This window comes from Syngnathoides biaculeatus, chromosome 21, assembly GCF_019802595.1.
Source record: "Syngnathoides biaculeatus isolate LvHL_M chromosome 21, ASM1980259v1, whole genome shotgun sequence".
NCBI classification, from domain to species: Eukaryota; Metazoa; Chordata; class Actinopteri; order Syngnathiformes; family Syngnathidae; genus Syngnathoides; species Syngnathoides biaculeatus.
Genome location: NC_084660.1, coordinates 2,649,213 through 2,674,965, shown reverse-complemented (window position 1 = coordinate 2,674,965; position 25,753 = coordinate 2,649,213). Strand labels below are relative to the sequence as shown.

General features: G+C 50.3%; 2 protein-coding genes across 3 annotated transcripts in view; one reads left to right on the top strand and one right to left on the bottom strand.

Moving 5' to 3' along the window:
* Nucleotides 1-25,753, top strand: part of alpk1 (alpha-kinase 1) — a 209,421-nt gene that overhangs the window by 109,988 nt on the left and 73,680 nt on the right. The window lies entirely within an intron of this gene.
* Nucleotides 1-25,753, bottom strand: part of LOC133494855 (neurexin-2-like) — a 140,766-nt gene that overhangs the window by 107,547 nt on the left and 7,466 nt on the right. The window contains exons 2-3 of one of the 2 annotated variants that reach the window (XM_061809063.1): nucleotides 20,299-20,319; nucleotides 7,108-7,137 (exon numbers count right to left, since the gene is read on the bottom strand). In XM_061809063.1, the coding sequence (XP_061665047.1) occupies nucleotides 7,108-7,137; nucleotides 20,299-20,319 (51 nt within the window). Of the gene's footprint in view, nucleotides 1-7,107; nucleotides 7,138-8,782; nucleotides 8,801-20,298; nucleotides 20,320-25,753 lie in introns of both variants that reach the window. The other variant, XM_061809062.1, reaches the window with a different exon arrangement.

The following is a 25,753-nucleotide window of genomic DNA, read 5'->3' as shown; positions in this document are numbered from 1 at the left end:
TGACTGGAGGAAGCCCTGTTGCCAGGTAACAGCCGCAGAGACAGCAGCCGAGCGTCGTCCCGAACGGCTCTGGGAAATGGAGCTCAAGCCAGAAACGAGTCAAAATGGGGGACGCCAAACTCTGAACGGTCACACGCAGAGATGGTCGGGAAAACGCCGGCTCGCCGATTGGCGGAAAAGGCGAAGGGAAGTGACGTTTTTACCGGCTGCGTTTGGTCAACGCCCCCGCAATTCAATATCGATTTGGCAATCGGAAGTGACGCGGCGCCGCAAACGTGAAGTGTTTGACCGGCACTCCGGCCGGCTCCTTCCGCTAATCCCCCGGACTCGATGCTGAGGCTGCAATCTGTTCATTCGGCAAATCCCCTTCTGCTGCTCTTTGCTCACGCCTCTCCTCTGACATCAAGTGGCGGGACCGCTTCGAGCCACAGCGGAATTTTTTGAAAACCGCTAGAGTCCGATCCAATCGCAACAGTTCCTCTCTCCTGGCTCGAAATCGAAATCCGTTTTTTTTTTTCTTTGCATTTCCACAACCACCACCAAAACCGCGCCCCCCTTTTCACTTAAGCGGTCTGCTTTTCGGAGCCAGAAAGCCAACGTGTGATTCGAGCCAGCTGCCAGTCAAGTGGAACCACGTGAAACGCTGGATGTTGTTGTTTTTTTTTTTTTTTTCTTGACAACAAAATGGAGATTGCATGAATATGTATTCAAGCGGCCAAAGAGCAGCGCCGTGCAGACTTTGGTATTAAACTGTCAACCTTGTCATGTTTTGTGTGTGAGAACAAGAGCATTAGCTTTTTTTTTTTTTTCCCCGCACGCTTTTGGCAGAAAGCGTCTCCTAAAAGCTCATTTCGATAGCTCACAATGAGCCCTTTTTTTTATGTCGGCCGGTCGTCGTGTCAACAAATGTAATCGGTTGCTCGTCAGACACTTCCAGCTCGCAACCGCTCCAAAAAGAGTCTCATGGCGGGAAGAAAAAGTCATAAGCGATCGCTAAAAGAGGCTGCTTGAAAGGTCGCAGCAATTGTGCATTAGCTTAAAATGGAGAATTTGTCGAGGGGGACGCAGGGATATGACGGAAACAACGTCAAGGCGAAGGTTTCTCGTGCATCTGCTGGAGGGGGTTGCGATCGAGACCTTTCCAGTCGATGAATAGGCTGAGTCGGAGGGATTGTAATTGGCAAACTTCAACATGATTTTGATTTCATTCCGAAAACAAACAATGAGGAGAACTGTCATGCTAATACAAGGAAAAATATGGTTGATTTGTCATTTTCCGACAAGACGCCGTCACGCTATTGCCCCCCCACCCCCAAAAAAAAAAAAAAGAAAGTTTGCCTGCCGTTAAATGTGGGCTTTTCATCTCGACCTCTCTCCTTTTTGCTGTCACTTTTGGATTTCAAACGTATTTCTATATGCTTCATGCGATTAAAATCCGGAAAACTCCAAGACAATCCGACACCATTTGCTAACGCTCCTCCTTTGGGTTGACTCGGACATTTTGAGAAAACATTCAAAGTGTCTTCCTCGGGTCTGGTCTTGCGCCGGTTTGAAGGGTTTCCTCCCTCGCTTGCGAAAATCCCCTTTATTCAATCGGAAGAGTCGAATTAGTGTGTCAACAGATTTCATTAGGCCTTCTTCCTCTTTCACTGAAGGGATTCACTTCTCCATCCTTTTTATTTAGCAAATGCAGAAACATCGCATTCCCGCAGGGTCGGGGAAGTCGGAGCATTTCTTTTTGCGCGTGACTTTCTATCTCAGTCAGTCCCCGAGTGTCGCCCCCCCCCAACCCCCCCACCCGTAAAAGTCTAAAGTGAGCGGACGACAAGTTCCTTCCACAGCCGCCGATTTAGCTGCAATGTACGTTTCCTTTCGGCGCGAGAGCTCGAAAGTCGTGGCCAGATCGGCATCCGTAGCTTCCGATCGTCAGAACGGAAGAAAATACACTTGAAGGTCCCCTTCCTTCAGAATCCATTTTTCATCGGAATCGGAATCGGCTTTACGGGCCAGGTATGTAAAGGACGCACAAGGAATTTGTCGCAACTGCTCGGAGCCGCCCCAGTCCGACATACGTGTCAATTGGGCAGAATCCAGAGACCACCACAAGAGGGAATTCTAGGGGGAGGTCAGGAGTCTCAGCGGACGCGACTGGTTCATGTCTCGCCATCTTATTATCGTGCTTAAGGCGGTGTTATACGATCGGGAATGACCAAAAAAAAAAAAAAAAAAAAATGGGTGAAAGGTTTTTTTTTTTTTTACACCTTGGAACTTCAAAATGTGTCCAATTTCGATTGATGTCATAAAAACAGTTTGAGGATGAGCAGCTTCCCGAGTGACAATCGGGTACCCTTGAAGGTTGGGTTTTTTTTTTTTTTTTAATTGCAGTAGTTATCTGTGCTGAGGCGGCCGACCGGTTAGAAAGTCCTCCTCACAGTTCTTGAGGAGCCGGGTTCCGATCCGGCTCGCCTGGGTGGAGTTTGCGTGTTCTCCCTGTGCCGGCGGAGCTTTGCTTTCTTTCTCGGATGGTTGTTTGTCAACACGTGCCCTGCGATTGGCTGGCGACCAGTTCGGGGCAGGGCGTGACCCGCCTCTCGCCCAGAGTTGGGCGGGCAACCAATCAGAGCGGAAAGTGCGCGTCACGTAAACGCGGAAGAGGAAGGAGAGGGGAATTTTCCAAACGTTTTTCAAAGTACGGTTTAGCGCGGCCGCTTTCCGGGACGGAAAAGCCGGCGGAAGCTTCAAGCGGCTACATCCTCGCCGTTTAGTTTGTGAAAGACGTTCGATGCCATTTTTCCAGGTCGCAGTTTGAGTGACAGTTGAGGTGGTCTCGGTTTTTTTCTTTCTCCACAAAGTTGCGGCCTCGTTTTCTTTTCTTTTCTCTGCCGTTCAAGCTTGGCATGGATTTTAATCATATTTCACGTTTTTTGGCTTGTCTGCAGCAATTTTAGCTTCCTTTGTGAATTATTTGGTGAAAATGAGGTCACTGATATTGTGGCGGTACACACGCCAGACTTTTCCCCCTCAGCGACTGACCAGTTCAGGGTGGACTCTGCCTTTTGAGCGTTAGCCGTGAGGATAAGCAGCTTTGACGTTCGGCTTGGACGGATGTTGCGGCGTTTGCCCCGGCCCGTCTCTATTGCGAGCGTCGCGTCGAAGCGGGAGTCCGGCGCGTGCGTGACGCAAAGCGCCGCTTTCTCCGAGCAAGACCGCCTCGGAAATGTCGCTCGCGCTTCCGACCGTTCTGAGAGCGGCAGACCGCCCGCACGAACGCTTGCCCGGCAACGACCTTCACGCACACCTCGCCGCTCAAGGTCTCGCGGTGCAGCCTCCGCCCGGCCCTGTCAATCAGCATCAGCCCGGTGACTGTAATTACGGCATTTAAATGGAGTACCCGCGGAGCGCCGACCGCAATAATGAACTCGTGAAATTCATATTGCACAAGTTGGAAATGTGGAAACTTTTGAATTGACTTTTAGCAAAAAAGAAACGAGGGAAATGGGCTTAATGCAGCAAATGCTGAAATCCTGTATCCCGGTCTGGACGGCTACGGCGGCCTAGACCGTGTCTAATACATTGCGGGTTAGATACTCATCGAGCTCGCGTTTTCTCTGCGGTGTCTTACGTCCTACGTTGGACCTGCCGGGAGCCTCGATCGTTGAATTCTCAGTACGCTTCCACCTGGCTTCCGAAATCCAAAGTCGGGGACGTTTTGCCGTCATTGGCATTGACACCAAATGGACCTTGAGAGAAAAGGATCCGCAATGCCGCAGTAGGAACTCGGTTCTTTAGATACCATTGTGTATTTATTTATTTGTTGTTGTTGTTGCAGTAACCACAATGAAAACTAGATTCTGGGATCTTGGTCGACGTGCGCATCTCAAAGTCTGCTTACTCGAAACCTCAACGACTGGGCACTGAATCCCAACCAAGAACCATAGTTTAGTTTAGTTTTTGTTTTTTGTTTGTTTTTTTTTTTTTAGTGAATATACCCGCAGCTTCAAATTATTCCAGTACCTCATTATCTTTGGTATCTATCTTCTCCATTCGATATTGCAATGCAGTTCCCGAGCACTCGGGATGAACTGCAGGTCAAACAGGGGCCGCCTTTTTGAAGGGAAACGGCGGCCGTCGCGTCTCACGTCGGCTGCCCAGCGTGCGGTCCTCCGGCCCGCGAGATCGAGATCGGCGGTGACAGACGCCCGGGGTTCGTCCTTGCATCACCAGTGAAGGACGGCCACGGCTTAAAGGAGACTTGACGTTGATTTTCTTGGCGCCGTTATGTGACGGCTGACGTGTGACCGCTTGTGATCGTTAACGGCGGCCGCGAGCTCGACTTCACGTCGGCGGCTGTCCGAGGGAAGCAAAAAAAAAAAAAAAACGCGTCGAAGGTTCTAAGTAGGTTTATTGATTTCCCACCCCGCATGGGAAGAAACCAGATGACTCCTGGAAACAATGACTGGCTGCTGACTGGGCAATTTTCCAGAAATAATCAGATGGTTCCCCCTAAAAATAATTTGGATTTGCATGGGTCCTTTTGTCCAATTGACTTTGCGATGCTTGAAACTGGTCAGAGACAACGACAGTGCACTTTGGAACGATAACGTGAGATTCCGCGTTCAGACGTCAACAAGATTTGATCTGAATTATCTTTTTTTTTTTTTTTTTAACTTTAGCCGTAAAACTGAGAGGTTAAGTTGCCGGCCGGCTCCAAGGGGCTTGGGTCGCTGTTGTTGGTTGCCATGTGCGTGGCAATCGTTCACAGTCGCGTAAAACGTGTCCTAAACCTCAGAGATTGGGTCAAGTGACTTCACTCAAGTCAACTCCAGTTGCCAGACTCGCAATTTGCTTGCCAAATCCTTCCGGGAGACTTGACTTGGTCTCGGACCGTCGTGTCGTTTCGAGTTGGAAATCTGCATTTTAATCGAGACAGTTCATCCAGCCATCCGTTTTCTGAGCCGCCTATCCTCACGAAGGGTGTGTGTGTGGGGGGGGGGTACACCCTCAAAAGGTCGCCAGCCAATCACAGGGCACATAGAGACAGACAGCTAACAATCGCACCGACGTCTCCACTAAATGCAAGTCTTTTTATTTTTTGGGACGCGGGAGGAAAGCGGAGTGCCCATCCATGGATTTAATTTTATGCCGTCGATGTAGTCTGCAAAAAAGATGACGCGTTCAAGTCCGGCTTGCGACTTGCGCATAAAAGATGTCTCGACGACGTCGGCGAACTTCATCCGTCGCGGCAAGACTCCCGAAGCTAATTGAAGTTTTCGTAAGTCCAGTACGAATGGAGAGTAGCTACGTCTGAATATAAGTTTTTCACAGTTCAGAATTTTTCATTTGTTTTTTTTTTAATGAAGTTAAAATGTCACGTTGTCTCCTTTGTGTCCGCTTTGAAAAAAAAATGGAGACTGCAGCACACGAAACGTAAACTTTAATCTACTGACAACAGTCAGTGCTTGAAAATGAACGAAGAAACGCGAGCGAGGGATTTTATTCAAGCGGAGGACGGAGGAGGACTGCGGCTTTTGTTCACGTGACTTTATTATTTAGTCCCTTTATATTCTCTTTCGTTCTCCGTCAGCCTGTTGAGGCGCACATCTCATCGAATTCTATTTGGCTTTTGCTTAATTGTCTTTCCTTAAGAAGCGCACGAGTCGCAAGGCTGTCAGCGCAAAGTCCGCTACGTGGTTTGTTCGAAAATGAAGTGCGGTGTCACGGAGTCGGAAATATACGACTCAACTCGATAAATTCAAGCGACGGTAGTCTGCGTTGTTCATCGCAACATTGAGCGGAATTTGATTTCTGGTGGGGACGTAATTTATGAGCGCACGTTGCCACCGCAGCGAGATTGCGTGACCCGACTTGGTTGAAATTTAGTCGGGACCCGACTCGACTTGCGACTTGCTCCCACCTCTTCCCCAATTTGGGTCTAGTGGAGGTTTGAAGCACGGAGACGAGCGTGCAGGAGGCAGAAGGCGGATTTAGTCATCGGCTGTGTCCAGCAGGTCCCTTTAAAGCGCCGTCAAGCCCGATTCAGTGCTTCTGTTTTCGCATCTGTGTGAACGAGGCTCGGGACTGAAGGCTTGGAGTTGAAGCGAAGTCATGTTTGCACATATGAATCATGCATCTCAATAATAGAACAGAGAAGCTTTGCCTTTTTCTTTTCCTCCCCCAGCAGCAAAGGTCAGAACACTCACTGACTCCCGCTCTTGTTCACTCCTTTCCGTTTTATGAACTCAGCTTTGACACTTTCCTTTTTCCTTTTCCCGCGGACAGTTCTGACCGAACATCCGGTGGCGCAGAAAAGAAAGGTCAACAATCGAGGAGAACAGAAGACGGTCCTCACTCGGAGGCCGGCGGCGCAGAAAGGTCAAACAGAAAGGAGGGAACCGTGAGCGAGCGCAGCCAACGGGACTGGAGCGCGTTGTCGGGAAGGGAAATCCTAAAATCAGTCAAACACTTGTGACCACGGTCAGAATGAAAATATCGTTTTCAGAACCACGGCAACAGCGGGCGCGTTTTCTCTTGGAATCAAGCAGCTCGAAGGCGAGGTATCTGGAGACCCTGAATCGTAGCCCCTTAAAAGTCACAGCATTGCCAAACAATAGGAATGTCCGCAGAGTGGTGATGAAAACTCTGCACATTCGGCACAAACACTTTGAACTTGGAGTGGCGGTGAATGAGCGGCAAACGCATTCTCAATTCTCTTTCTTTGTTGGTTTTTAGAAGCAGAAGAATGTTTACCTTCAGCCCCAGCGCGAAGTCATCAGGGTCAAAGTCGGTCAGGGGTGAAGGTCCGGGACGTTAGCCGCAGGACGGGACAAGGGGTGGCGGGGTGGCCGGGGGGGGGGGGGGGACACACACACACACCACACACACACACACACATCGGTTGGGATCACGTGATGAGATGGCGGAGGAGCGGAACCATCAAAATGACGAAGGAGGGTTGGGGGTGCGTGGATCGAGGAAAAATGGAAAAAAAACAAAAAAAAAAAACCCAAAAAGCTGTTCAAAGGGCTGAGGGGGCGAGGAGTCAAATCCTCACAAGTCAAATTAGGGAGGGGAAAAAGAGAACCCAAACAAAAAGGAATGAACCCATACCTTGGTCGTTTAACGTCAGATGCGCCAGACCTTGAAAGGGGACAAATAGACAAAAAGAACAGAAAGAGCAAGGAAAAAGATGGTCATAAAAGGCACGGGAAGAACAAAAAGCATTGTCACAACGTTGGACTGCAGTTTGTGACAGACATCCTGGGGCAAACTTGGATGTCAGAGTTCAAATCAAAAAAGAGAGAGAACGAGAGAGAGAGCGAGAGAGAGAGAGAGAAATACCAACAGAAAACAAGCCAACACTTTTTGAGTGAAGTGTGTGAAGGGATTTGAAGGGGGAAGATAAAAAAAAAAAAAAGCATTTTTTTTTTTTTTTTTTAATTCAGCGCAACGCTCGAAAGCTGTTGCTCTTATAAATGCTTTTTTTTTTTTTTTGTTGTTGTTGTTGTTGTTGTTTTCCTTTGGAGTACTTATGGAACACAGAGAAAACTGTTTGGCAGAAAAAAGGCTACTGCTACATTTGCTAGCGTTGGACGAGAAGGAAACCCAATTGGACTCCCGGTCTCGGTCTGGAAAGTCAAAGACTGAAACACCACCTTCTCGTCGGAACGCCCAGACAACGGGTACCTCAGCGCTCCGGAAAGCCCAAAATCCCAAACCAAGACTTCCACTTTGTCCAAAAGCAAACGCTGAATATTTCATGGCACGTCAACCGCTCGAGGCAGGAAGAGGCTTTCTCCAGGATTCATTTGTCGGACTCTCCAACGTTAAATCTGACAAAAGCAAAGATGGCTCCCCCAAACAAAGCAATTGGATTTGACCGCAGGCCGGACATATTTTCCGGTCCGTCTCCGCGGAAGCGCCGACGAGTCGAGACCTTTCAGGTGATGGATCGATTAATAAGACCCGGAGCTGATTAGATGCCACGGGAGCCCCCAAACGTCACGTCCAGCAGTCGCTACTCGCTTGACGATCCCGGGTCACAACCGAGACGCGTGATTTTCTTCCCCAACGGAGGCGTTTTCTGGTCCAGGTTTACACGGATTCCAATCGCGGCCTCGCTTTTTCTTGCCTTGCTCAAAATCCGTCAGAGGGATGAGGCAAAGTCTCTCGCAATGAGACAGAGGCCATTTCGCTGGATACCAAACTGTTAAAAATTGTCCAACCCCCGGGAGGGACGCATGAATGTGTGTGTGTGTGGGGGGGGGGGGGGGGGACACACACGACAAAAGCTCCGGTAGGCTGGTGAAGGGCATCTACGTGTACAGCGCGTTCCTCCTTGACCTTGCCGATGCGAGAGCGTCACAGCGTCTGTCCCTGAGACGAAGACGCAAACACCGATCCGCGACTTCTGTCCCCCCCCCCATCGCACGTCTGCTGCCGTGTTTACTTCGCAGGCCCAACAGCAGCAGCCTCCGAGGGCCTCTGCGGCATACGCTTGCCGGAATTTACATACTTGCACTTCATCGTCGCGGTCCGATGACGGCGGCAGCAAAGTCAAATGGCCAGAAATAGCGAGAGCAAGTTTGTGGAAAAGACGGGGGGGGGGGGGGGGGTGCTGTGTTATAGCACCCCTGGCGTGTGTTGTGTAAAAAAAAAAAAAAAAAAAAAAAGGAAACGGCAGCTACAAATCAGCGGGCCGGGCACAGTTAAAGTTTGATTGTCTCATCATCGCGCTACGTCTGGCGTCATCCAAAAGGCGCCGGCAGCCGTTTGTGAAACATACCTCTCGTTACAAATTCCTCTCGGCAGCCTCCTTGATATTGCGCGCGGTGTCCTTTCGCGACTTAAGTCATACGTGGACCGCTCGGATTTAAAGTGCTGTAATATTTCCAAAGGTTGACATAGCGAGAGGCGAAATATCGAGTTATGGAATCCCGTTAAAGGGTTCTGCGGCGCTCGGTCTTTTTAAATTATTAACACCATGCGCACTTTTCAAAGTGAAACTCTACAATCCATAACTCCTCACATTGTTTGCGTGTCACGTAGAGCACGTTCTTTTTTTTGGGGTCCGCTCGGTCAGTGCAAACTACGGCGTTGTTATGTGAATTGCTCACGACTTGGAAGCGGAGCGAGCGACATACTTTCATCTTATACTGGGTGAACGAAGAGTTTGACACGCTATGAATATCAGCAGTCGACGTGCAATTATTCCTAAAAGCATGCTTCTCGTTTGCCTCGCTCGGGGATTGCAAAGGGGACTGCTGACCCCCCCCCCCCAGCCGGAAATCTTTCTGGTCACTTTACGCAGCTGCAGCCGCCATCATCTGTCAGGAGTGACGCGCTAAGTCGTTCGGAGACCCTCTCGGCACACGCGTCGCTACATTTAAAGCTTCCGTTGGACGGCGGCGCACTGTAATTAAGGACGCGCATGCCGACGGAAACGCGAAGGACGCGTCCCAAACGCTCACAATGTCGCTCAGAGAGCGGGAGGGTCGGAGGTCGGAGGTCGTCGGCGTCAGCGCAAGCTAAATAAAAGATCACTTCACATTCAAGTGTGAACGTTTTGCGAGAAGGCCTGAGCTTCTCCTCTGCTCCCGCACATCTCTCAATGAGCCGCACAACCGCAGCGTGAATCATTTTGTTGATTAAAACACAGCTAATGCGTCCGGCATCACCCGGAGACCGGCGAGAGGGAAGAGAAGCGAGCGTCCGCCTCTCTCGTGGTAACCGAGCGCTCCCCAGATACACCGGAGCTCCGTATATCGGGCTAACTTCAGGTTTTGAGCCGCCGGAAGCTCGCGCGCGACATCCTTGACCGCAGGCCCGCTCGGCGGAAGGAAGTGCAGAGCCCAAAAACCCGGGAAGTGAGGCGTCTTTTGCGTTTTGCTTTGTTGTCAAGTTCTGCCCCCCCACCCCCCCCCCCCCCCCGAGACCTCCGTTCTCCTTTCATTCACGAGGTCGCAAGGACCCGCCTTCCCTTTCTGTTCAGGCAATTTCATGGACTGAATGCCTCTGATTGCCACTTCTGGATTCACGCTCATTTGCCGGGTCTCAAAGCGGAGAGCGGGCGAGAAAATGCATCCCTCCGGCTCGGATTGTGGTCGTCCCCCCCCCCCGGGCCGGTAATTGCGGTGTCAGGTGTGATGGAGGGGCTGACAGGGTCGTTAGTTGGGAGGACGTTTTTCACACTTTAAATACAAAAGCAATCAATGCATTTCCACTTCCATACGTTGCAATCGGAGCGGGACTGGAGCGGAACCGCGGCGCCTTCGGCTCGGTTTTAGCAGGGCGCCGTAGCCCTCCAGGAGCGAGCGGCTTTTGGGCCGGCCCGTCTTTTTTGCTCCGGCTCACCTTTGCAGCAAAAGCAGCTTTCATCCGCCTCTCGGCCTGGGGAAGCTCCAATCGGCGAAGGCGCCCAACGCCGCCTCCCCGCCTTGAGCCCTTGTTGATGTTTCATGTTTCATTTTGACAAGTCGCCCCCACCCCAGTCAGCGTTTAGTGGCTCGAGTCGCGTTCCCCTCCACTAGCAGCGCGGCGGTGACTACGATCACCTTGAATTTCCTGGAAACGCGCTCTGCCGTGCGCTATTCGCCCGGGCGAGATCCTCTCTTCTCTTTATTTATTTGATGTCAGGGAGTGGCAACATTCCGTCATGGAAAATTGTCCATGTCTTTCAACCCGTTTGTTGAGAACGCCACCAAGCGATGGCCCTGACTGCGGCGACGCTGGCGGTTCCGTCATGTGGCGCAACGATGCCAAGAAAATGGCAGAAAATGTGGATGATCGGCCAACTGATTGCGAGATAATGTCCACGTTTTTTGGGGTTATTAGCTGCCAAACTCTAAACACCCCACTGTTGGCTTCCCTAATTAGTTTTGGGAAACGAGCGCCAGAAAAAGGAACACACACACACACACATATATATATATATATTCAAAGAAACGCAGCCCAAGTTGCAGCCGGCGGCGGCCAAGCCAGACATGAAAGGCAGAAAATGAAATGGCACCGAAGCTTGTAAACAAATATTCCGACGGCGCTCCACACAATGGCGGCGACGTCTGGTGGCGCCGTTGTGTGAAATGGGCCCGCTGCGCGCCAAATAACTTTTCGCGTGTGACGGGAGCCCTCGCGGAAAAGGAAACACCCCCACCCCCACTTGTCAGTTGCTCAAGAAAGGCTGAAAGTTGCACATGCAGACGGACGTGGACGCGAGGTGCCTTGTTGGCGTGGCAACCGGACAACCAGTCGGACGACGTTTTCGTGGAACGCGGTTGGCAAGAGCGCTGAAATCATTTGGATTTATTTCAAACGGGGTTTTCCTCCAAAACTGTGTCGTTTTTTTTTTTTTTTTTTGGGGGGGGGGGGGTCTAATTTTGAGATATTTCGTGTGGGATTCAGAACTAATGCAACTACAGGAGTTTGTCAGTCAGTGAATAAATCTGCCACCCCCCCCCCCCCCCAACAATCTTCTCATTTATGGCAATTATATTGTGTGATCCTCCCCTAAAACTGATGTTTAAAAGTAAATGCCCCCTCCCCACCCTCCAAAATGAAGCGATATTGGATTAAGCGCAAGCCTGTCACTGGTACAGGTACAGAATTAGTCAAAAAGCATATTCGGCCGACTAACATGCACTTGGATCATTTGCTACTGATGTCATTGATGATTGTTTTTGTTTGCTGTCACGCAAGAAGAGGATTGTTTCATAAGAAAGGTCCGGCCCACGCAACCGTTCCCCATCCATCTGTCCCAACTTCGGTTCTCGCGTCCTTTGCGGCTTTCGCGAGAAAAACCAAGTAGCCGAAATATTGAAATTGACGCTTTTGTGCTGATAATTCCATAGACGTCTCAACAACTGGTTGTGTGTGTGTGTGTGTGTGTGGGGGGGGGGGGGTTGAATAAAACCCGTGTGACGATGAAGACTTAATGACTTAATCTATGCTAATGTGACAGCTTGGCCCCCCCCCTTTTTTTTCTTTGTTGCCATAAGCCGTTTTGTGGCCCAATAAAAAGATTATGACCACAAGACAAAGCGTACATCGGCTTTGCATCAAAATCAATTGGATTCTACATTTGACTGAAAGGCAAGATTATTTTATTTTTTTAAACCCCCCCCCCCCCCCAAGACCTGAACTACCTGGCCCAGAAATCTCGTCGCTCGACGGCTTTGCCGTTTAATGACAATGTGCTGCAAAGGTGTCGATTACAGTCAATCAATTCCCGCAGACACTCCTTTAATTAAAACTGTCAGTGAAAGGTTGCAGTCGAAAGCGGGACAGAGATTAATAATAGTAATAATAGTTTAGTAACCGGGATCCCAATCGATACGTCTTTCGCAATATTTCATTAGTATCAAATAAGGAGCTAATTGTAGCGCTGGCAGCCTTTTGGACTTATTTACATTCATTGAATGTTTCCTCTCAAAGTGGAAGGGAGGGGGCGCCAGGGCTGTCGGCACAACTAATTCCGACGCCCCCCCCCCCGCCGTCCTACACATATGCTTGTTGCATCTGCCGTCGTTGCCGTGCCTAGCAAAGAAAAACAAAAAAAAACAAAGAAAGCGCTAACAGCGAGCGTATAAATGTGCCTCACCCGACCGGGAGTGGGGGGTCACGTATGCAAGTCCGCTGGCGTGCGACGGAGCAGGTGTGCAAGTCTACGCTTGTGCGTGGGTGACAATTATGACTCCAAAGAGGGAACAACAACAAAAAAAAAAAATCATGTTGCAAAGTGCGTGATGTGACGTGTAGCGCGAGAACCGAGGATGTTTGGGCTAGCACGCGCCCACAAGTCTGAGTCCTTCGCCCCCCCCCCCCCCCCCCCCCCCGGAGATGGCCGACGTGCACGTGAGCGCGCACGTAGGCGGCCTCCCCTCGTCTTATCTCGCTCCGGCAGGCCGCTCTGCCGACACGCTCGCCAAAGAGCCCCCCCCCCCCCCCCCCTTCTCATTCACGGGCTCCGCGCGTCTTCGCAAAATGTCACCGCCAGGGAATTCGGGGCGGGGAGGGGGGTGGGGGTCTGTTGATCGAGGAAGGGCGGCAGAGCGTAAAAGACACAAACTGCAAAGCGCTCCGGGTTTGAAGTAGCGCACAGCTGCCGGTTACCTCGACGGGGTTTCGCGATCTCTCCCCGCCGCCGGAAAAATCAACAGCTACCGTAGAACAAACGGCTCCATTACTCAAGCGCGATAGTACGGCTATTCCCTGCCTTATCCTCACAACTAAGGCGCCCCCGTCCGCGAGGTCGCAGACGGCGCAATTGACCTGCGTGTTCACTTGTCGTCAGTTCAACATGCAAGATTTCGTCAATCGAAAGGAGAACTTCTTTGCTTGTGTGCTGTGAAACTGCAATGATTGTAATCATCACGTGAAGCCGAATATTGCTCCTTGCGAAACATGAGCGCCCCCCCGCCCGCTCCCCCCAATCTGTCCACCACGCCTATTCCGGCACGGTCCATCCATTACCGTCGGGCGGCAGCCGACAGCTCGGCGGGTCGGCAACAGGCGGCCGTCGTAAATAATGAGCGCCGTCCGTCGCGGGACGTGCGGTGCCTCGTAACAGGTGGGGGGAAAAAAAAAACAAAAAAACAACAAAAGAACAAAAGAGGTGCTCACACACGCCAAAAACCAAACAAACTGGGGTTGAGCCTTTTTTTTGGTTTTGCATTTCACATCTCAAAATGCAAATTGGCCCTCAAAACACACAAACCCAAACTAGAAATACGAAATATATCCTCTGCCTTCATCTCAGGCGATGCGCACGGCCCTGAAAAGACAATGACTACATCATTTTACGGTTGCCATGGCGCCTTCCTTGCAGCCTCTTTTCCGGCCGGATTGAGACAGAATCCGCGTTTGTCGGCGATTTCACGTGACGGAGAGTCACGTGAGCGTGTCAAGAAACATTTGAAATGTCAAACGTTTGTAGAAATGCTTTTGAGAGAGCTAATCAACGCTTGAATCGAGGCTGCACCCATTTTGTCGACGGCCGGAGATCCGCGCGAACGCCAGCCGGCTCGCAACAAAATGGCGGCGCCCGTTCGGCTTCGGAAAAGGGGGGTCAACGAGTGGAGGGGGGGGCGGGGGGGGGGCGTGCGCGTCGGGTCCAAATCGTAACATCATAACAAATAGTTCGCTCGGGGAAGCCGCTGCAGTGGTCCGATTGCGGCCCCGCTTTCAGCAAACAATAAAAAAGAAATGAGGTCCGTCCGACTCCCGTTGATCAAAGCGGGCCACCGGCGCCAGAAAGTCAAGCAGATTTGATTTCTCGTATAGTGGCTGATTGGCCACACGCGGCGTCCATTAGATATTGATTGGTTAGTCAGTGTGAGGAGAGAAAATCAAGAGCTGCTTGGAATAAGCGCTTGAACTGAACGGAAAGGTTGGGGGGGGGGATGGGGGGGCACTCACAGACCCGGATCTGGACTGCAATGGGAAAAGCCAAGCCAACGAGACGTGTCGAGTTGAATGAGGTGCAGAACCGGGGTTCATTCAACCCGCTAAAACAAAAAGTCACATCCCAAATTGAAACGTTAATCACCAGTCTTGAGTTTTGGTGGCTGCGGCAAAAACGTTTGGAACAAACAAATGTTGGCAGGTTTGGAAAACGCCTGCGGGTTCAAATTGGAATTCATATCTGGGGCGACGACAGATTAATCGAGAAAACGAATGCAGGGATGTATTGAACAAGTTAATGCCACGCCCACGTCGTAGGAATGAAACACTACGAGAATTACGCTGCTTAGTTCAAATAAAGGCACACCCGAGCCGCGTCATGCTAATGCTAAATGATGTGTGTGTGCGTATTGAACAAATATTTGTGTTTATTACACGGTGACGACAAATTGCGACTTAGTCACTCATATATTCTTGATCATCTGTGAGGAGCTGAGACCTGTACACGTAGCAGCAGCATGATGGTTGATGATTTTATAAAGTAGACTATTTCACCCGTGGTTTTTCCTTTTTCATTGAAACGGGAGAGGACGATTTGAGATTTGAGCTCGTATCTCGAGGCACCACCGTCGGGTTAGGGTGAGGGCGGCTTGGAAAAATAGCTCCCCGCAAAGTGTCTCCCATTGTCCCGAGCGCTCCACTGCTCCATAATTCAAAAAGGACGACTTTGGGCATCTTAAGAGCAGCTGCAAATTTAATGGCGCTCTTCGGCTGCGTTCGCAGCATGCGGAGAGCCGCACGAGCCGACGCCGACGCGACACCAGCGCCGAGACGCACGCCGTCGCTCAAAAGAAGGGGAACATTTTTTGGACGTGCTCATTTCTGCGACCTTCGGGGGGACGCGGTTCTCGGCCTTGAGGTCATTGATATCTGGCGGACGGGCACATAGTCTCGATCTTCTGCCGTCAACATATCACTGCCGTTCTGAGGACTCGAGAGGCGAGCTCGAGTCCCGTACTTATACTGCCCTGGTGTGGCCGAGATCTGGCACACCAGAGTCAGACTGTGCATTGAATGAGAAATTGGAGCATAAAATGTTTCACTCGTACTTTGTATCAAATATAGCGTGCTTATTTTGCTGCGTTACAAGTGTGAAAACTGGAATGGCTTCCCGGCATTTCCATTCACTTGAACCGGGAGACATTGAAGATCTGCATCTTTGCCCTTTGTTGTTTCCCTTTCATTATTTCAATTGTCCTTTTTAGTTTTGATCTTCTTCTTCACATAAGTTGAGCGAGGTGGCAAAGTAAGATTTTCATTCGTCAGCGCTTTCCGTTGCGTTTTACAGTGCGTGGAAACTTGAGTGCTTTGACATTCAAGGAACGAATTCGAGCGGAACGGTCCTGCGCGTCCATTTTTTTCATAATGGAGGAAATTTGAAATGTTGGAAGTGTAACAGTAAAAGAAAAAAAAAAATGCAGAAATGGCTCAGGCATGTCAGCGCAAGGTCGGTCAACGGTTCTCGTGGTGGACTCGTGGCTTCCCGTTGTAGCGTCACATTTGAACTCGGGTCTACCGGCAGTGTTTTCAAAACTGGGTTGGGGGGACTTGGGGGGATTTGGGGGCCACTGCTTTAATGCATCACCGTGGCCATCGGTCTTTGGCGAATAAATAAGTTCACAGACGGGACAGCGGACATTTTGGCTGCGAGATTGTACTTTGTCGCACTGCTTACTTGATGCCGGCGAATGACAGATTCCGCTTTGACTCCCCAGGCCTGATATATACGCTACTTGACACCATATAATGAGATCCTTTTAGGCCGGGATTGGTAGAGAGGGCACTCGCGACATCCCGCGAAGTAGCGGAACACCCTTGAATCTGCAGCCCAGAAAGCGCACTGCGGTAGCCTTGCGGTCGCCGGGTCGAGTCCTTGTGAGTTTATCAAGGCAGCGGGCGGCGACAGAAAGGATCCCAAGAACATTAGCTTAACAAATCAGGTGGCTGCCCAAGCGAGGCAGATGATTAAAAACAACTACAGGAAATCAGTCCCGTTATTACCTAATCAGAGGTCTCGCTAGCACTTCGCTGCGGGTAACCAAAAACACAGGGTGCGTGCGGTGGTGTGGTGGGGCGGAATCAACCCATTTCTATGCATGCATAAACACAACAATCTGAGTAAATAATTATTCCGAATGTTTGTGAATGCTGATTACAAGCATCCCCTGGTTGTGCGTAATGAGCGTGAGACATTGGCTCATCAAATATGGATGAAATGAACGTTGACGCGCTCCACCGCGCCACTCAATCACGGCCGCCGTCGGCGAAAGGTGAGCGCCGAGCAAACAGCGGCGAGAAGTGAGTCATACGCCGTCGCGTGGATTGCGATTGTCCCGGGCTCGATACAAACGCGCGTGCGGTCTGAAAGAAGCCAAAGGATTTCAAGTCACGGCACTCAGAAGCTGGTTTTGACTTAACTCCTCAATCCATACTTGAGCTTTGCTTGTCTTCAAAAGGCTTGATGAGTGTCAGGCGAAGGTTCACAATCAAAGACCGCCAGTCCAAAGGGAGATCAGCTTTTAGCCCGGAACAAGGCCTGATTTAATTCAGTCTGAGAACAAGTTGCCAAATGGGAAATAAGACACCAGCGCCAGCCCGTCGTTTTCCGCTCTTCCTTCGGGAGCCAAAAAGCCTCAGCTCGAGATTTGTCAGCTGACTTTAGTCGAGAAGGAATTACACGTACTTTCGAATCAGAGCCGAGCTCATTTTATACGCCGAGGAATGTGAAGCGCGTGACGGTAACGTTTCCAGCCTGTTGTTTGACGCGACTGGAACTCCACCAGACGAAGAGAAGGGAGGGAGTGTGTGAGGGTGGGGGGGGGGGGGGGGGCAAGAACTGCACGGCAGTGCTTCGGGGGGGGGGGGGGGGGGGGGCTTGGCATGGCCTTCACGTCCAGGGGCTCCGGCAACTAATTTGCCCTAACATTTGAGCAAAAAGGTCAAGACAGGTTTATGAATAGTGATGGAGGGAGTAACGGAGGCAGGTAGACGAGTGCCTCGTCCCGGAGGTGTCTGACAGTGTCCGGGTTAGTTGTCTGCGGTCTCAAAGCCTCGGAAGGACGTCTTTTCCTTTCCCCGTTTGACTGAATCTCTTCCTAACCTGCACCAGGGTTTTAGTCCAAAGAATGACGGCCGGGTCCGTACAGTACATCGGGGGAGGGCTCGGATGGGAATGTTGTGGAGAGAATCAAGATTTCTGGAAACTGCCGAATTTCTGATTGCTCCGTGGAGGGATGGGAAGTGGGTGTTTTGGGTGAAACACAGGGTTCAGCATTTCGTTTTCTCTGAAATGTCTGCTTTTGTCGATCGGGAGTACAAGTCGGGTCGACCTTGAAACGAGCTCGCGCGTCACCATTCCGGAAGACAAAGCTGAGCTTGTGCAAGCTGGGAGAGTTTCACAATTCACTTTATTGACGCGGAAGGTGCTGCTATACTCGGATCAAATAAAAAAGTCAGACTGTCAAATAAGGCCATCAGCACAGCGGGCGCCCAGGTGTGAGCTCCGTTAAGGTGGCATCCCCCCCGACCTTTCGGCTTCACAGCCGGCCTGGCGGCCCAGGCGCAGGCGGGAGGATGCGGCTTTTTGTTTTTTTCAGCTGCCACAATCTAACCTCTGTGTCGGTCTTTGCCGACCGCTTTGCACTCGCTGGCATTTCGTGGCATAATTTGAATCGGGAAAAGGCTGCAGGTACACAAGGGGCAACCGTCGAGCGACTGCTGACTCGCCGCCCCCCTCCAGGTTGCGAGCGTCTTCACGCCGATTACTTTGCAGAAGTCCCTGATGCGTTCATGAAGCGAGGCTTCTTTGAGATCGGAAGAACGCCGGTCACTCGAGCCATCGTTTTTTGGAGTTTGGCTAGTTTCGCTCACGTCACAGCAGGTGTCACTCATGTTATTGTCCTGCAAAATTTGATTATCGACATGAGCACAATGTTCCAGAAACAAAGGGAATCTGGGTTAATACCGCAACGACACGAGCGCGTTTAATGTTTTCTCTGTCATCTCCTTTTGTTGCTTCCATGCCAAAATGTTGCAAATAAGTTTGGGCTTGATGCCGCTGCTGTCTCACGACAAAATAAGCTCCAAATTCATCATCCATTCGGGGCGATCCCAAACAATCTCGTTGAACAACAGGGCCCGTAATCCTGTATCTTCAGGCAACATCAGAGACGGCGGGCCAATGATGAACTGCTTACTGAGGACGGGATTAGGGTGGACCTCTGACGACTGAGACAGAAAAGATCAGATTGATCAAGATCAGCTCGGCCGGGCCCTGACGTCCCTCGGTCTCACGTGAAATCGGACGATCTGACCGGGGGTCACGCTTAAGCTGCCGCCGACCAATCGTATGCGAGCGAGCCTCAAACCGGCCTCTGTCTTTGGCCACTTTTTGAACCGCGCGACCGAGGAAACTGTTTGCGTCACATTTGAACGATTGCGTGGATGAGCTGAAGCCTCCGACGACTTGGATAAGCAACACGGACGGCACCGGCTCGCCGGACAAGTGACCGCAATGCGCACTTCAAGCCTTGATTAAAATAAGATGAGAGAGTTTCCTTCAGTTCCCCCGAGGTTTTCCCGTTAGGCGTGTTATCCTTTTTCACGTCGGCCCATCAGTTCACCAACTGACCCCGCGTCTCACCTCACGACGGCCATCAACCCTTCTGTTTGGTCTTTCTCTCGCTACGTGAGGCGCTGACGAAGGAAGTCGGGGCTGCGCGTCTGCTATAAGGCCCCAGGTGGCGGCGCACCTCTTGTTCGCCAATGAAAATGGGACAGACGCTGTCGCAGGAACGTCAGCCGTCCGCGAGGCACCGTGTTCAAGCATTTTGCAGATGCATCATCGAGCTCACGGCATCTGTCGGTGACGCTAATTAGCTTTAGCGGGTCAGAGGGAAACTCCTGAAAACAATTGGTCGCATTGCTTCCATGAGCACCGCTTGCTCCAACGAGTCCTGGAATAAAAATCATTTACATGTACAGGATTGACATTTTGTCATTTCTTTGAATGCGCAGTCTGAAAATCCAAGGCACCGCTCAGTGAGTTTGACACGCAACATTTTATAAAAAAAAAAAAAAAAAAAAGCAAACGAAGTTCATCTTTTTTTTTTTTTTTTTTTTTTTTTCGAAATACCATGAAAGTTCTGAAGTGTTCTGAAAGGATTCTTTGCATGAGAAACTTCTCCAGTGCAGTATTTGACTCAATATGTCTTGGACAAAACCCGACTAAAATGCAACCGGCCGAGCATTCCAATGACCAGACAAGCGGTCTTGGACCCCATCTGACACGCCCTCCGACATAAAGATCCAGACAGCAACCGTTCACACACCGGAGCTAAGTCGGAAAACGTCAACTTGCAAGTTCGGAGTTGTAGTGCCCAGCGGCATTCAAAGAAGCAACCTACACATGTAGCCTAATTTCTCTTCTTGGAATCATAAAAATAAATCAATACGTCGCGGCTGGTGCCAGGATCGAAGACAATTTGAAAGGTAATCGATCAACTCCGACTCAACGGGAAATGCGAACGGCTAATCGACTCGTCGCCGTTGGAGCAAAGGGGAAAGATGTGGACAAGACCGCAATGTTTGGGATACCGCACAGGAACCAGAACCAACCCGAACCAGAGTCCGATGCCAAGAAACGCACATTCTAGGCTCGGACAAGGGAAAAAAAAAAAAAAAAAAAAAAACATGACCGGGGAGTTGGCGCCGGCCGGTCCACATTGGCCCCCTGGAAAGTCATTTCACACCGCAGTCCAGTGTGACAATGCGCAGAACTTTAGCGAGCGGCCGGCGTCAGCATCTGCTGTACGACACGTGCAAGGACGGCAGCGTCGGTCTCACCTTCGATGGCGAACTCCTCAGCTTCAGGGAAGAATCCGCAATGGGACGGCGGGGAAGACAAGAAGAAAAAAAACAACAACAACAAAGGCGTTAGTTTCACGGGGGTTCAAATGCACAACATGCAAATGACTCTTTTTGCAACGTTGCGTTGAGATTTTGCAGCAACTTTTAAGGGCCACAAAATGTGAAGACGGAAGGTTCCCTCTCAACACGCTTCCCGTTGTCTTTACCGGCCAGCCGTTACCTTAATTAATTTTTTACCCCCGGAGGTGTTCGCCCTTTGAATGGATCCCGCATTGCCCGGGGTTTGAAGTTCTGCTCGGGAATATTTGCCACACAAAATGTGGCTTCTCTCCTTCGCCAGCGACGGCACCGCGCCAGTATTTCTACTTCCGCTCCAAAAAGTCATCCTCGCCTAGCGGACCTTCCAAATGCTTCAAAGCGCACCTGAACGGCACGTCGACAAAAAGCACCCGAATATGCGGAACGCCGATGTAAATCAAAAGATGATGCGTTAAGAGCGCCTTTAAGGCCATTTGTTATCATTTTAGAGAAAACGAGATAGACAAAATTACTTTTTTCCAAACAGAAGCTTTGCCTGAACTCCACAGTCCAAAACCTTTTTTTTTTTTTGTGTGAAAAGCTAATCCGCGAGCGACGGCCTTTGCGACTTTCACGTTAAATCTCGACGAGGAAAAAAAAAAAAAACGATGGCAGACAAATGGGTCTTTCTCTTCCAGATAAAGAGAAAAGAGAAAAAGAAGTAAATTGACTGATTTGAGCGGCGGGGTCAAACTCAGGGCTGAGACTTTCTTCAACACGCTACAAGTAGCTTCAGTCGTTCACCGATACGGCACATTTTCACCTTCAAAGATACGTAAAACTGCAGCTTTTCTGTGACGATTTTCTATTTCTGCAGGAAGCACCTTCAAAGATGCGTAAAACTTTTCTCTTTCTGCAGGAAGCGATCAAAGACGGTGACATTGTTGCTCCTTTTTCCAAACCGTTAGTCATCGACGTGACGACTGCCGAAAATGAAGTTGATTGTTTTAGACGCGCTCCAGCAAACAAAGTCATTCTCTCTGGTTGGCTTTCGGTGGCGCAACTGGTTAGAGCGTCGGGGTTCAAAATCGGGCCCCGCCTGAGTTGAGCTTGCGCGATTGTCCCCCCCACGTCCCGAAAACGTGCGCCAATCGGGCCGTCGGGCGCGACTGGCGGTTTGTTTCCTTGTGCCCCGCGGCCGGTTCAGGGTGTACCCGGCTGTCGCCCAGATTGGGCTCGTAAGAGGATGGCGGTCAAGGGCGGCGCGCTGTTGACGTGGGTGTTATGATTAGGGCTCCTTTTCCAGAAGAAGAAAGAAAAGACTTCAAATGGGTGTCAGGTGATTGATGGCAGCCAACAGGCTCCTCATACACACGGCGGCGTGCAGCCATGTGGAAAAAGACCAAGACAGATTGAATGAAATATTGAGGGAATATTTTCACTCAATGAAATTAAGGGCTCGCTATTTATTTTTTATTTTTTTTTTCTTTTCTGCTGGATTTGGCCTCGAGCTGCAGACTGTAAACCAGATGGCAGCAAGTGTGTGTGTGTGTGTTTATCAGAAGAAATAAAAATAACAATCTCTTGAAGGCTTTTTTACTCCCAGATTTGTAGGAAGCGCCACCGGGAGATCAATGTGGGGGTGATTAATCCTTCATCTGAACAAGAACCCTGATCGTTTTGACTCCCCTTTTCCCTCGCCTCTCGCGAGCGTCATCTCATACACAAGTTGGAGTGCTCAATTCTAAAAGCAAATGAGTTCTCCTCCTAATACATTTCTACATGCTCTGTTTAAAGTGACCTACAACCCCCCCGAAAGCCGACAAATTCATCCGAGGACAGGGGAGGGATCATGTTTTTCTCTTCTTTGCCCTTAAATCCTCTTTCGGAACAAATTTGCCCCATTGGCTATCCCAGTAAAACATTGGTGCAGACTAATTCTCTCGCTCGGGACGGGAGCATAAACGGCCGTGGTCATTCGAAGCCCGGAAACCTGCCCTTCAAAACACGTCCCTGTGGAACGTTGTGGACCGAAGGTCAAGAGAAGACGGGGGCCGGCCGCGCGGAGGCAGTCTGGCCGTTTACCGACGATAGCGGCACGTTGGTATCGACAGCCGGCGCTCGCTGGGGACAGCGCGTCTTATCTTTGCAAAGCTGGGGAAGACGAGCGAGATGGGAGAGTGGAAGAGATAATCTGGGCAGGTGGGGGCAGAAGACAAGGAGGAGGGGAGAAGCACGGCAGCCTCGGCAAGACGACTTATCTCCCATCCGAAACGAGAAAATGTCGAGACTCGGCAGAAGCTCGACTTATTTTGGCCCACCTGCCGCAAACGGGAATGTCCGGACGTTTCGAGGGCACCCGGGCCCCGCGGATGCCGCCGCGTGTCGCTCGGCATTCGAGCTGGGAAAAGTCCGGACCCGAAAAAGTCACGTCCCCGTCGAGACGCAAATGGGACGTTTTGGAAACGCCGAATGTTTTCCAACAGACGTGGGCCGCTAAAAGAAAACGAGTCCTTCACCCTTGGCAGGAAGGAAATGTTTTCTGATGACCTCTTGAGCGATCCGTTGCAAGATCATGATCAGGTTGTGATATTAGCTAAGATGAGATCAGCATTGCAAAATAGCTTACGGATCCGCGTCGCTGGAGTAAAATGGACGGACGGTACCGCCAGCCGTCGGAATCCCTTGGCCGGTAGCTGGGAAAAAAAGAAGCCCGCTGCGGCCGTCGTCTCATGTAATTCCATCAAAATCGATACAGTTCTTGTTCTGACACGGACAAATAAGGCCTCAAGCAAATCTGATGGACTCCTGTTTCTTGGCACGGACACGTGGAAAGCAATTTGTTGTGAGGATAACCCAACGAGAAGCTCAACAAGCCCTCGGATGGAAGCGGGGGCAAAACAAACAATGATGAAAGTTGGAAAAAAAAAAAAAAAAAGGGCTGACAAATCTCTTGATCTCCTCTCGCTCCCCTCACAGCTCTTGTTTATTCGCCGCCTTTTTGGACCTCGAGTCATCCGTCGATTCCCCCTCGTAAATTGCCCCAGTCGACAGGCCGCCGGACCGGCGAACAAAAGCCCCTTTCGCCCGGAATGAATTGAGGCAAAGAAGAAGGGGCAGATTTACTGACAATTATTGACCGTCTCCGATTGCCTTCCTGACGCATCGACCGTTCCTTTGTTGACGACGGAATGAAGGGAAACCGTTGCGCGTGCGCGGTGACAACCCAAAAAGCCATTTGAAGGCGTACGAGCAAAGCACCCAAGATCGATGGCTACTTTTTGGAGGTGGGCGGAATTACCTCTCGCGGGCGAGCTGCCGACGCGCTGAGAACAACCAAGTAAGCCGCTGTAAATGCGCAGCGAAGGGGACGCGTGCCGACCGAGAAGCCATTGCAGACGCAAGGTCAAGAGGAGCTAATGAGAGCGCTCGAGACGCCGCTGCGCTGAGCAGGTCGAGCCGAGATTTGTTTAACGCAACGGCGTACGGTCAAAGAAGGAAGCCGACGTGATGAATTTACGAGCGCAACGTCGACACCAGGAAGAAAAAGAAAACAAACGAACCTCGGGGGAGACGAGCGAGACAGAATTATTGTTTTGTTTCATCGCAGGCACATTGATTTGTTTTGCCCAAGTGTTCGGAGGCAACGTGCACGAGGGAAAACCTTTTGATTTTCCTCGGCAAAAAAAAAAAAAAATGAACTGCAGCGGCAAAATGAAAATAACCAAACCCGTCTTCTTGTTGTTTTATGTCCAATAAATGTTGCGCACAGTTTGCTCGCCGCGCGACCGCCGGGGCGGCTCGCAGTTGTCTGCACTTCCTGCTAAGGGCTAAAAGACAATTTATGGATTGGACGAAAAGGGGCCTCGGGACATTGTTTTCAAAGAGCGAGTGAAGGAACTGGGAGCGCCAAATCATACAATTTTGGAGCGAGCCGGATTCGCTCTCTTTTGCGTCGGACGGTGTCGAAAGCCGACCGCGGCGCTCGAAGGGCAGGCCTAAACGCTGCAGTCTCGTCACTGCGGGGATTGGAACGTCCCAATGCGCCCGACCTCACCCGTTCACGCGGCGCAGTTAAAAGGCTCGCGTCAATCCACATTTCGGCGACTTTAGCGATCGAAGAAAATCGAGGCTTCAACACCGGTCCGGAATATTCACCGAAGGGAGGAAGGGAGGAACCTTTCCAGATGAATCATCGCCCGAGACGACGCGCCGGTGGCAGTTTGTGTTTGGGGGTGGGGGTCTTTTTGGACAAACGATGAGCTCATGATTCCAATCTGGACTAGGAGGAAAATTCACTTATGCTGCAAACAAGGGACTTGTCGATTAGACTGTGTATTAAATGTGACCAAAAGCAAAAAAAAAAAAAGCAAGTCCATTATCTGGGAAGGGCCTAAAGTTTCTTTGAATCGAGATTATATGCATCCAAAAGCACTGGTGACATTTAGAAGAAGAAGAAGAAGAAGAAGAAGTGGGTCATTTCCATGAAAGCCTTTGAAGCTCTTATCGTCAAATGTAATACATGGGGATGAAATGAGGAGTGCGACGTGGGCAAACGTACTTCTTCCAATGAATTCTTTCAAATGTTGAATTAGTCTTCTTTTGAATTGTGCTCTTTTTTTTTTTTTTTTGAAATGGACTAATATTGAAGTTGATGCCACAGTTGAGCGCACAGTACGCAAATGGCGCTTTTAGCGGAAGGCCCAACGTTTCTTCGTGTTCTCTACTCCTCATCCCAGATTGCAGTCTGCAGATGGAGGAATCCACTCAGTACTGATCCCGTCAAAGCAAATCCGTTTAGGTTTTGCCGATCAAACTGAGAACCCGAATAAGCGAAGGTTGAGCTCGGCACCGGCACTTTGAGCCGGGGCGTCCGGCATTTGCATAGTTATCAATTAAATCCATAGCTGTGGCCATTACCGCTGGCTGCACCCTTTTTTCCCCCTCACATTTATGAGCATAAAGAATCATGGATTCATTTTTTTGCTCAAGCCGCCACATTTTCGACTTCCCTCCGCTTTCATTTGCGCTGTCCACTTGAATCTTTTTGAGGATTTAGACTCAAAATGTGCACTTTTGACATATTCTGATTGAGATGGAGCAAAAAAACAAAAAACAAAAAACAAAACAAGGCTTCACTGCTCATGCTCGAAAATCTTCCAGGCCTGTGATTCGGTGCTAATCCATAGACAATCACAACAAAGACTACAAACATTCCAATTTTTTTGCTTTCTTCTCATTTCTCTTCAGGACTTGTTTGACGCAAGCGCACACATTCAGTCATCAGCGTACATCACAAAGGTGCCTCGTAAGCAGTTGTTTTGTTGACAGATGAATGCTTTCTTGGCTTGTATCCGCCAATTAAAATCCATCCATCTGCCGCGCGGGATGATTGGCACCGGGACGGCCACGC